Source organism: Lipotes vexillifer, unplaced genomic scaffold, assembly GCF_000442215.2.
Source record: "Lipotes vexillifer unplaced genomic scaffold, Lipotes_vexillifer_v1.1 scaffold415, whole genome shotgun sequence".
Lineage (NCBI taxonomy): Eukaryota > Metazoa > Chordata > Mammalia > Artiodactyla > Lipotidae > Lipotes > Lipotes vexillifer.
In genome coordinates, this window is record NW_006774345.1 from 3,215,971 (window position 1) to 3,228,996 (window position 13,026).

The following is a 13,026-nucleotide window of genomic DNA, read 5'->3' on the forward strand; positions in this document are numbered from 1 at the left end:
CATTCTTTGTTTTAAAGTCTATTTTATCTGATATGAGTATTGCTACTCCAGCTGTCTTTTGATTCCCATTTGCCTGGAATTTTTTTTTTTATAATAATACCGTTTTATTAGCAGAGAGTGACACTAGTATGTTAAAATCTTTCTGAGGTAGAAAATCATTGAACAAAATTTATGAAACCCTTTAGATTCCCTTTTTTCCCTATGTATCCCTTTATAATTCTGACTTTTCTTCTCTGGTTGGTGACTTTGTTTTTTCTCCACTATTTTAAGTATCTAAAATGATTCTTCATACTTTCTTATGTGAACATCCTTTGTCTGTGATGCTACCCACTACTAATACTCAGATCAAACTCTGTTCTACAAGGGAAACTCTATTTAGTGACCAAATAGAAACAGAATAATAGCCCAGAAAGATTCTACGTTTTTTAATTTTTATTTATTTATTTTTTAAGTTTTTTTATTTTAATTGACAGCCTGTGGCCTTCCTAGGATTCTTGTTTCCATCTATTTTGTCTGCTTCTCTTCTGGGTTATCATTTTTTTTTCTGATTGATATGCCCCATCTGAATGACCTAACAGTACGTCCTCTAAGAAATCATCAGAATCAATGACACTTTAGATCAGATAATTCTAGCTTCTGCACTTAAGTTCACCTTCTATTGCTATAGGGTGTTTTTCAGGGCTCCTAATCACCGTCTGATTCAATCTCATTTTACCACAAGGATTTATAGATAACATGTTGCTATTTTTCAGCAAGACAACTAACTAGACTACTTTGTCATCTGGCAGAATACCTCCTTCTGCCTACTTCTTTCTGCTCTCCCCTTTGAATTAGTATAAATTATTACTCCACATGGCCTGCTCTCATCTCCTTAGGGTAAAGGCTTACTCTTACAGACCTACTGCCTTGAGTTAAATCCCAGATCACCCTCCTGAATAGGATATTACATATGATTTTACTCATCTTACTTTCTTTGTCTTCTGCCTTCATTTCTGAAGCTTTACTTTGCATTTAACAGTTTTGTTCCGTAAAGTCCAGATCTATTGGTACGTATGTATTGTGTATATGTGTACATGGGGGTAGGTATATTTATATATGCCGTTATTGGGGAATTAGGAGCAGTGAATCCTCTTGGATAGTATTTTAATATTTGACAGATTATTTTTGCTTATCCAGCACTCTTGGATAACACTGTTTTATCATACTTTGCCTTTGTTATTATGTATGCTTCAACTGGAGAGGAAGCAATGAAAAATTTAATTAATTAAATGTAGTAGTTATTTCATTCCTTTGCTCATGCTTTAAATTCAGATGCTTCATGGTTTCAAAGCATTTACATATAAATTATCTCATTTTGACTGTATAAAAACCTTGTGAAGTTGACAGAGCTAACATTATTTCCTCTTCTTTGGAGTTAAGGAAGCTAAGGTATAAGGAATTTCAAGTCACTTGCCCAGCAAATAAGAGATTGGTTAATATTTGAACCCTAGTCATATTGTTCCTGTCTAGTTGTTTTTCTGATCTACCAGTCTATTTGGATTAGCTAGACATTGTTAATTGTTAGAATGAAGTGGTTAGTATGCTTGGTAATACTGTTGTAGGTTAAACTGGTATTTTATCAATTTAAATTTATAAATAAGAGATAGATTTGGTATATTTTATTATACATGGGAATAGTAAAATGCTTAAATGTGAATTTTATTTAAACATAGATTTTTTACTATGACTTTAGTGTTTTTCTTCACATTTCTTCTATATAATTTAAATATATTAGGCTATAGAATCAAAGAATGCAGAAGGAATATTTGATGCCAATCTGCATTTAAAAGCCCAAGTTGATCAACTTACTGGAAGGAATGAAGAATTAAGACAGGAGCTCAGGGAATCTCGGAAGGAGGCTATAAATTATTCTCAGCAGTTGACAAAAGCAAATTTAAAGGTGAGAATTTTATTATATAAAAGAAAATGCTAAGCATATGAATAAAGATTTAATGTGAAATATTTAATTTTTTTTAAATGACTATTTTATGAGAAAATGCCCCTTGAATGAATTCTTTCAACATTCGGAAAGCTTCTGTTTGAATTTTTTAAATTAAATTAGTGGAAAAATAAGTACCATATAACATAAAAGGATACAAAAATTCTAAATATATTCCTAGACATTTCTAAGTAGTAGTAATTATAAATTAAATTATACTTTAATTAATACTTGGCAGAGCATTCGTATATCTGCTTGTTCAAGATATTCAGTAGGAAGTGTTAGTTACTGCTTTTAAATGTGTCTTTCTTTGGGTGTAAGAGATGAGTGTCTCATTTCTGAACTGTTCGTTTGCAGATAGATCATCTTGAAAAAGAGACCAGTCTTTTACGACAATCAGAAGGATCAAATGTTGTGTTTAAAGGAGTAGACTTACCTGATGGGGTAGCACCATCTAGTGCCAATATCATTAATTCTCAGAATGAATATTTAATACATATCTTACAGGTACTGAAAATTTTATATGTGAGTAACAAAAATAGTTGATAGTATGTTTTATAATTTAATCATCATATATTCCTTTGCGTTCTTAGAATATTAACAGTGAAATGTTTTTTTAATGATTTTGATATTAGATGGAATGTTATGAATAAAAGCAGTTTATTCCATTCATCTGAATGAGAAGCATGCGTGCCATTCATATGAAATATATGATTGACAGATAGAATAACATGCAGCTACTATGAGATAGTAATGTATAAATAAGGTGAGCTCTTTTATTTATTGCTGGTTGGAAAAGCAATTCACATGAATAAAATCTGACACAGCTTTTTGTGTAGTGATTGGAATCGTTCCTTTTTTTGTGTGTTAACTACAAGAAGAAACTTTTAAACAAAATTGTCTTTTATCTCTTTCTTCCCTTTACCCTGTAAGGTATTAGTTAATCTGTTAGCAGATTAGAAAGGATACTGCTTGCCTTGTGTTTGTTTCTCAGTTTTGCTGTCTATATTACAGTCATTATGAATGGCGTAATGAGAGATGCTTTTCATTATTTCATTTGAGTGTGAATACCTGTAATATCACATACATTGCAAATATAATCACAAAAATCAGAATCAATGAAAGTCAATTTTTGATTATAAGCACTGCTGTTTCCCTTTCCTAAATAATCCATTTGTGAATATACTTGAGTTATGATTATCAGATGCTTGTATTTGTGTATTATATTAATTAATCATTTTTTGAGTATTAGAATTTACTTATTAGAACATTATAATTCATGTTATGTCATTACTTTTAAATTTATAATTTTAGCATTCTTCATGAATTTATTCTTCAATACAGGAACATTGTCAATAAGTGATAGAAGTATTGCATTGTCATGTTATTTGTGATAAGATTCATTTTTTCATCTTTATATAAAAAACACATGAGAAGCATTGTGGTAGATTAGAGAACCAATTTGGAATCTGCAAACCTGTTCAAAGTGGCAAAACAAGTACTTGGACTCCCAATCCTAAGGCAGCATAGAGTGATAGAAGTAGCAAGGTCTTTGGAGTCAGCCAGACCTGACTGCAAGTGTTAGATCTGCAATATGTAAAGCACCTGGCACTGAGCTTGGCATGTGTGCTTAGAAAATGGTTACCAAGGGTAGTATTAATGAGTTTTTTAATGTTGAGTAAGTTACTTGATCTTTCTAAGTCTCAAGTTTCTTCATCTTCAAAAAGAAATAATTGGAAACGACAATTTGACTGGACCTATGAATGCATATGTTCACTAAAGGGTATGTGGGACTGAGTGGCTAAAGGTAAGTTTGTAACCACTGTATCTGATCATTTGTATGGTTACTGTAACTATTCTGTATGATGAAAATAATTTTATCTGTTTCATAGCACTTCTCATTTACACATATTACCTCATTCCATATGCCATAAGGTGTTCAGAATAATCATAGAAATGACCTGTGCTGCTTATGGATTTGCTATTATCTTTTGTATATTTTTCTATAATTTTGTCAGAATATGAATTTATACCTTCAAATTTAAAATATATCCTGATGCTTTTTTCATTCTCATTTTTAAACCAATTTTTAGGAACTAGAATATAAAGAAAATAAGTTAAAGAATTTAGAAGATTCTCTTGAAGACTATAACAGAAAATTCGCAGTAATTCGTCATCAACAAAGCTTATTATATAAAGAATACCTAAGGTATAGGTGTTAGCAAAACTTTATAAATATAATTGAAGAATATTCGTGTTAAAGCTAAGTAACAAAAAGTATTTAGATATTTTCTTTTACTTTTTCTTCCTGCCTCTTCACCTTCTTACTTCCTTATCTATAAAATTCTGTGATAGTAATACTTTTTCATAGGGTTATTATGAAACTTAAATGAATTATGTGAAAATGCCCAGATATGAGCATTTTGTGAATATTATAGCACATATGAACTGTTTATAAATGTCAGCTGTTAGCATGGTTCTTCATCACCGTCATCATTCATATATTTTCATGGGGAACTAACCTGTTTGTGCTTATGTCTCTCTGCCATCTCATCTGTACCAATGGACTAATATCCTTAGTAATAGTTAGAATACACTAAGAGTGACTACGATTTGATCTAACAAGAAAACCAAAGCTAATTATAGAGTAGGTCATGTTTGGGAGTCTTATAGTATAGGTCATATTATCTCCTATGTTTGTTATAAAATAGCTGAAGGAAGGAGTTCAAGGAGGATGGGACCATGACCATTGAAGAAGAGGGGCATTTTTTTTTTTCACATAGCTTTTTATTTTTACATGAAATTTTTTCCAGAGGCTCCTGGCAGACTTAGATCTCATTAGTCAGAATTGGGTTAATTGGCTGTCCAAGTCATATGTCCAGGTTTGAATCATTCAGTTCAAAGAGAATGCTGACATCATAATTGGTTTATGCCAAGCAGATTGCAGGTCTGGGTAGGCTGCAATTGTTATATTGTAACAATTGTAGAGTAATAATTTGTAGATTAATGAAAATAATTTGGTAAAATAATTTCTTTACCTTTCATTTATTAAATAAAAATATAACTTTCAGGAAAAATCCTTTCAAGTGGAATTTCTACTTATGTTATCAGATATTGACTAGTTATGATTTCTCTTATTTCATAGAAACTGAATTTCCATAATCTATAGCTATCTTTTCCTATAGTTAAATATTTTATTAGATTTACTGTATTGTCATTTTTATTTTTTTAAGTGAAAAGGAGACCTGGAAAACAGAATCTGAAACAATGAAAGAGGAAAAGAGAAAACTTGAGGATCAAATACAACAAGATGCTATAAAAATAAAAGAATATAATGTAAGTAAAGCACTTTTAAAATCAATATACAATACTGTACAAACTAAGATAGCTAGATTTAACAAGTAATATAAATGTGACTTTGTGCAGAATTTGCTCAGTGCTCTTCAGATGGATTCAGATGAAATGAAAAAAACCCTTTCAGAAAATAGCAGAAAGATCACAGTCTTACAAGTGAATGAAAAGTCACTCATAAGGCAATATACTACTTTAGTAGAAGTGGAGAGACAACTTAGAAAAGAAAATTGGAAACAGAAGAATGAATTGATATCAATGGAGGCTGAAGTTGGTGAAAAAATTGGACGTTTGCAACGTTTTAAGGTACGTCTGATTTTTTTTCAACTCTGAAATTTTTCAAACGTTAAGAAGAAAGGATAGGGATTCCCTGGTGGTGCAGTGGTTGAGAGTACGCCTGCTGATGCAGGGGACACGGATTCGTGCCCCGGTCCAGGAAGATCCCACATGCCGTGGAGCAGCTAGGCGGCTGAGCCATGGCCGCTGAGCCTGCGCATCAGTAGCCTGTGCTCCGCAACGGGAGAGGCCACAACAGTGAGAGGCCCGCGTACCAAAAAAAAAAAAAAAAAAAAAGAAAGGATAGTATGATGAATACCCATCACCTGGATTAATAGTTAACATTTATTAACATTCCACTGTAATTGGCTTCATCTGTTTTTTGTAAGAATATTTTAATTGCAGACATTTCTCCCCTAAATATTTTAGTGTGCATCTCTAAAAGAGTCTTTTTCTGTTTACATAACCACAATAACTTAATCACACTTAACAAAATTGACAATACCTTATATTATCTAACGTCCAGATCATATTCACATTTCCTCAGTTGTCCTAGGATCCAGTCAAGGACCCTGCATTGTATTTAGATGTTACGTGTCCTAAGTCTTTTTAATATAGAATCTCCCCCCCTTTTTTCCTCCTCTCTCTGAAAAATAATGAATATTTATCTGATTATTTTCTTTCATAATTTTACTTGTTCCTATATCCATTGCATTTACTAAAAGTTAGCTTTGAAGCCTTGGTTATATTAAGGTTAAACATTTTTGGCAAGAACACTTCATAAGTAATGTTTTGTACTTTATAAGTAATACTTTATAGTGTATCACTTCAAGAGATGGAATGTCTGGTAGTCCCATGTTTCATGATTGATTACTTTGTTAAGGGGGAGACAGCCATATATCTCTATTATTAAGTGATTTAGTTAATTCTTTGGTGATATTTTGATACCATGCAAATAACCAGTTCTTCATCAATTCTCCTAATGGTTTTAGTGTCCCCTGGTGATCATTGTTGCCTGACCCAATCATTAAGAGTTGCAAAAATCATGATTTTCTAATTATATTATGTTCTCTTCATTTACTACCAGGTATTCTTTATAAAATAAAGAGCTTCTCCTCATTAGCCCAAGCTCTTTGGTTGTCTTGAAGTATGGTTCCTAACTAGAAAGGCAAGATAAAAACTGGTCATGCTTTCCTTTTAATGACCATTTTTCAGAATACAGAGTTTGTGTAGTCTGCTTCTGCCTATTCCCTCCCACCCACTGCACCCTCCAGCTTTCTCTTCTTTAAGTATCATAACAGACTCACACACTTTTAAATATTCAGTGTGTTTTACTCAGGTGTAGTCATTATTCTTTTGTCTCGACTTTGGCCAGTGAGAGCCCTTTAAAGAAGGTTCTTGTATCCTATTTGACAGAAATACGTTAGTCTTTGAACCAAGCTGCAAAGCTTAGTTTGTTTTCTGGAACAACGTATGTCCAAGATGTACCTTGTATACTTCTTAGGCAGGCTTGGAATAAGTCATTTCTCTAAAGAGCCCTGGTTCATTTTAGTGGGGACAGCATTTAGATACCAAAAACTGGTCCTAGATGTCATTGCTCTTGGAGTATAATTGCTACTAGTCCAGTTAGGAAAATATGTATAGATTTAAATCATGAGTTCATATTGTTATTTTTAATTCAAATTTAACATTTTAGGGTAAGTAAGAGTATGGAGTTTTTACTAACCTTTGATTTTGTACTTTATTTTTTTAACACAGAAATCTCTATTAAAATAACATTAAAATAATTATTTGTTTTATACTACAATATTCATACATTAATTTGAAAACAATAATCTTGTATTGGTATTAACAATAACAATACCAGTGCTACTAGATATAAAGTTTTTTTACAGTTCTTATTTTCTTTAGAATATCTCTCACTAAGGATGTATCGTCATGGTAACATATTCTATAGTGACTTGAAGTAATTCTCCTCTTTGTGTGGTTATGCTATACAATTGCTATATAGTTAGGTTCATTTATTTTACATTTGTTTTCAGTTTTAGGGGTAACTTTTTAAAAAATTAAATTTGAATATGTAAAACATTTACATGTACAAAAGATGTCAGCAGAGAAATCTTACGTCTGTCCTTGTACCTTTCACTTCATTCTACTTCATCCTTCCACCTTTAGGTAACTGATAATCCTTCTAATGTTTCCTTTTGCAAGTTATTAACAAAGACACAAAAAGTTGCATGCCATGTGACTCTTCTGCACCTTGCTTTACGTGTGATCAGACCTTATTTAAGCATGTATATGTTCATATGACATGTCTAAATTTACATAGGAGCATGTAAATAGAAGAATTCAAAGTAAAATTAAAATGAACTTGAGTTCCTTGCCACCCCCTTTTAAATATAGTAATGGGTGAAATTGTCATGCTAATAAACCTATTTTCAATACGGAATGTTCTTGTTTTATTTTGTCTTAGATTTTGTAGAATGTACTTTTCTTAGAGTATTACAAATATAGCTAGTGTTTGAGATAGAAGGGAAGAAAGAACTAGAATCTTCTTCCTCTTCAACCTGATTGTTCAACCTGGATTTTTTGTTTGTTTTTGCAACAATTGGAAAGCCAAAAAAAGGGATATTTTTAAGGATGGGAAACATGATCTCCCTCACCACAAAGCAAAAGTGAAACTGAATCCCAAGGGTAAGGTAGACTAGGGTGTATTTATTTATATAGAGAAGTTTTCAAAATGAGATCTGAAGCACTATTACAAATATTTTCCCCTCATTACTCTACTTCAGAATGAATTATAATCATAAATTCTTTTTATTTTTTTAAAATTTTTTTATTTTTTAAATTTTTTTGCCAAGCCGCGCAGCTTGCGGGATCGTAGTTCCCCAACCGGGGATTGAACCCAGGGCACTGCAGTGATAAATTCTTTATCTTCCGCACTTCATAAATTTGGTTTTATGTTCAGTCATTTCTTTTTGGTGTTAATACAGTGTCTTTGAGTAGTGACTCTTATAGCTCTGTATAGCTCTGTAGCTAGAGTTGGAGATGAACCAAGTAATTTAAAGCCTTTGATATTATTTGTTACAGATAGCTATGATGCAGAGTTTTTTTCCCCTAAATAATGTTTCTTTCCTGTAAACAAAAAATCTTCTTTTATTATAAAGCTAGTTTGTTATTAATTATAAATAAGCAGAAATAGCAAAGTTGGAAATGTTACCTGTGATGATGCAAATTTTGCCCTTCAAAAGACAAGTTTTTTTTTTAATCTTACGAAATTTAGAAAAGCCATCCAAAGATATATTCTAAGTGTTATGTTTTTTTGCTGCTGTACATTACGTGTTTCTCAAATTAACTGAATTTCATTTAACTATGACAGGAGTTATAAAAGGATTCACTTTATTTTTATTATGATTTAAAATTTCCAAATATTATTTCTTGTATGAAAGTAATAGTTATTGTAATATATTGTAATATATGCAATATATGCAATTCTTACTTGAGAAATCTAATTTTTTAAATTATTCTAAAATCTGTTTTGCTTTCAGCTATCTTATCTTATCCTTATAAGTGGCTAGTGCCTTTACCAGAAAATAATACACCACCTTAATTCAGTGTATCTTTATTTACATAGGAAATGGCTGTTTTCAAGATTGCGGCACTCCAAAAAGTTATAGATAATAGTGTCTCTCTGTCTGAACTAGCATTGGCCAATAAACAATACAATGAACTGACTGCTAAGTACAGAGACATCTTGCAAAAAGATAATATGCTTGTTCAAAGAACAGATAACTTGGAACACCTAGAGGTAAGTATGTGTGATCCTTAAACCTTGTGATTTTAGCCATTCTTCTTTGGTGATATCTTATCTATAGGTGCAAAATGACTTCTGGATGACTTCTTCCAGGTTATCTTCCTTAGCCCACTTGTATGATTTAGCTGAATGAAATCTCTTTCCATCAGGTACTTAAAAAAGAAAAAAGAACATGGAACAGATAAGATAATGTAGTCAGAAGAGGAAGCATTATTAAGTACCCATTCCTTTCTCTTGCCCTGATCCCAGTGTAAATTATTCCCTCATGGTCCATGGCTCTTTGGGGTGGATGTAGCAGAAAGTAGATGAGATATCCATGGTTCTTCCTGGACCTTGGATGAGTTCTGCAAATCCCTATCCTTTCTTACTGTAGAGAGAGAGAAGAATAGGATGGAGTATCATTAGTTTAATTAAAGGAGTCTATGAATGTGGCCCAGACCCTTTGTAATTGTCTTCTAGCCACTCAACCTTCGTACCTTTTACAGCAGGCAAAACAAGCTCCTGATTTTGTTTACCTTTATGAAAAATAAAGGCTTATGTCTTCTGGTTCATTCTCTTTTTTGATCCTCTCATTGGAATGGAAGGAGATATAATTCTTTTGGTTCAAAAGCTCTCACTTGCTTAGGGGGACACGTTCAAGGAAACATTCTGAATAGCTTTCAATGACTCCTACAAAATTATCTGAGTCATTATTTATTAATATTAACCAGAAATAATCATGATCAGTTTACTTTTTATTATTTTTGAAGAGAGATGATTATGTTAATTTTTATGGAAAATTCTAAATATTTAAGTGTGATAAAAATTTATTTTTTCCCATCCTTCATGTCTGTTGTCTTTTCTTCTCTAGCATTAGACAATCAGATAAGAAATCTCCTGCAGATAGCACATCAATGAGTAATTTTCAACTTTTAAAATTTATTTTCCCAGATAATATTTTTCATCTCTACTCAAACCTTAAAAACTTTTGTCTCTGTATTGTATCCTTTTCTCTCCTTTACTTCCTGTATCTCAGTTATAATTCTGAATATATGTCCCTCTCTATTGGCAATGTCTTAGTTTTATTCTTTATTATCTTTACTGTGGTAACCATTACCCATACCATTACCTCCAGTGTTGTATCATCCTTGCTGCCACCAAAGTGATCATTCTAAACCTTCATCTGACCATGTCCTTCCCTTGCTTAAAACCTCTCAAAAGTTGCCAGTCACTTAAAGAATAAGTGACTTTTGTGATTAGCCCGCATGTAACTCATGTCATCTACTGTGACATTCTAAGGAGTTTCACAATTAATGTTTTAGAAAGTGAACTACCAGTTTTCTCCACCACAGTGTTTCGTATGTTCTTCTGTACATGCAGTTTTCTTTGTTTAGAAAGCCCTTCCTCCTCTCCCAGTTTTTCTGCTCAGTGAATTTCTATTCATGTTTCAAAACTTTTTTCAGACACTACCTTTTTTTCTGTAGCATCCTTCTTTATAGAAAAAACTCACCCTCTCTGTTATTTCTATATTTTGTACCTAGTTCTGCTATTTATATCACATCATATTATATGTGTTTATATGTGTGCCTCTTCTACAGGAATATAAGCCTCTTGATATCAGAAACTCTACTTAGTTCATTTTTGTGGGTTTCGTACCTGCTGTTCGGCACAGAGTTAGAGCTAATAGATGTTAACTTCAGGGATTGAATAAAGGTGATGAAAATCAAATTTTAGAAGATGAAAAACAGAGTGGGTGGTAAAGAAATACAAAAACCGAATGGGTGATAAGGCAATTAAAAAATGGAAATTTTGATAATAGCAGACAAGAGAAATAGATATGGACTAAGGTAAAATTAAGAAGAGGATTTGCTGTGTTTTTTCAAAAAAATTTTTTTAAATAAGGAGACCAATGAAGTTTGAGAGGAGAAGAAAAGAAAATTTAGAGCTGAAAGGGAGAGAATGATTGAATATTAGAGCTAAGAGTGGTAATAAATGAGGGTGCAGTACCAGTGCAGGGGTATGAAAATGAGATATGGAGCAAGGCCACAGTTATCCTTTGAAAGAGTCTGGAAGTAAGAGAAGCAAAAAGGGTAGCAAGATATTTAAAACACCTTAAGCCCTTTTTTGTTTTTCCCCTACGAATTAACAGTACCTAGGAACTGGGCTGTAATTGTGCATGTTACCAGAAAATCATGTTTTATTCCCTTATCTTCCTTTTCATTATAACATCGCCCTTTAAAAAAAAAAAAAAAAATCTCGGGACTTCCCTGGTGGTGCAGTGGTTAAGAATCCACCTGCTAATGCAGGGGACACGGGTTCGAGCTCTGGTCCGGGAAGATCCCACGTGCTGTGGAGCAGCTAAGCCCGTGCGCCACAACTGTTGAAGCCCATGCGCCTAGAGCCGGTGCTCTGCAACAAGAGAAGTCACCACAATGAGTAAGCCCGTGGACCGCAACGAAGAGTAGCCTCTGCTCATCGCAACTAGAGAAAGCCTGTGTGCAGCAACGAGGATCCAACCTAGCCAAAAATAAATAAATAAATTTATTTTTAAAAAAATTTCATTACCCTGTTTTATTTTTCTTCATAATGGTTATTACCTGACAGTATGTTATATATTGGCTTATTTTCAAATTGCTCCATTAAAATACAAGTTTTAGGATGGAATTTGTTTACCATTGCAGTCCAGTGCTTAGAATACCTGGCACATAGTAGACATTCTATTTGTTAAAATGAAGAATAAATGAGCTTAAAATATTATACTTATGTGCCAACTCCTACATTGTATGTTTCCAGCCTGACTTCTCAGAACTCTGTTCTTCTGTATGGAATTACCTACTTAACAACTCATGTTTCAAGGGGATCTCTAATTTAACGTGTCCAAATTTAATTCCTGATGTCTATTTCTCTCATAGTTGTTCCTGTTTCAGTGTATGCCACTATTATCTACTCATTTAGTTAAGGCAGATATCTTAGAATTATTCTCTAGTCATTCCTTTCCTTTATCATTTTCCACCCAAATGTAATTAATTCTTATGTGTCCTCTTTTCTCCATCTTCCCTGCTATAACTGTAATCTAAACCAGTGTCATCTCTCATCTGGACTTTACAGTATCTTCCTGACTAATTTCTCATTTCTCTATTTACCCCTTTATTTATTCTCCACACTTTATTCAAATGATTTGTTAAAACTTCTTCCTTTAAATCTTTAAATGATTTCCTATTATACATTAAGTTAAATTCCAGTTACTTGTCTTGACATACCATGCCTTGCCTGGTATGGCCCCCTATTATCTCTCCAACTTTTTTTTTTTATTCCTCTTCACTCTGATTGTTGCTCACTGTGTTCAAGTCCTCTAATACTCCAGACTCTTTCCTGCTTTGGAGCATCTGGGTTTACCAGTAGTATATCAGTTCTTTCCATGGCTGGTTTCTTGTCAAGATTGGCTCCTTCTCTTACCATCAATTTCAGCTTAAATACCACCTCTTCAGTGGTTAATACTTTCTTTAAGCACTCTATCTGGATATGCTACTTTTTATTATTGTTTGGTTTTGTACTCTGTTTCTTTCTAGATCTTGACCTGTTTAGTGAATTTTTTTCTTTGATTATATGTTCACATTCTGCTGCATTC

At 32.7% G+C, this 13,026-nt stretch overlaps 1 protein-coding gene across 1 annotated transcript in view; it reads left to right on the forward strand.

The window, feature by feature from the left end:
- The window catches only part of CEP290 (centrosomal protein 290), a 99,074-nt gene that overhangs the window by 38,927 nt on the left and 47,121 nt on the right, over positions 1–13,026 (forward strand). Inside the window, exons 20-25 of the mRNA XM_007449121.1 lie at positions 1,775–1,939; positions 2,336–2,485; positions 4,072–4,187; positions 5,212–5,314; positions 5,405–5,635; positions 9,240–9,413. Of these exons, the coding sequence (XP_007449183.1) occupies positions 1,775–1,939; positions 2,336–2,485; positions 4,072–4,187; positions 5,212–5,314; positions 5,405–5,635; positions 9,240–9,413 (939 nt within the window). The remainder of the gene's footprint in view (positions 1–1,774; positions 1,940–2,335; positions 2,486–4,071; positions 4,188–5,211; positions 5,315–5,404; positions 5,636–9,239; positions 9,414–13,026) is intronic.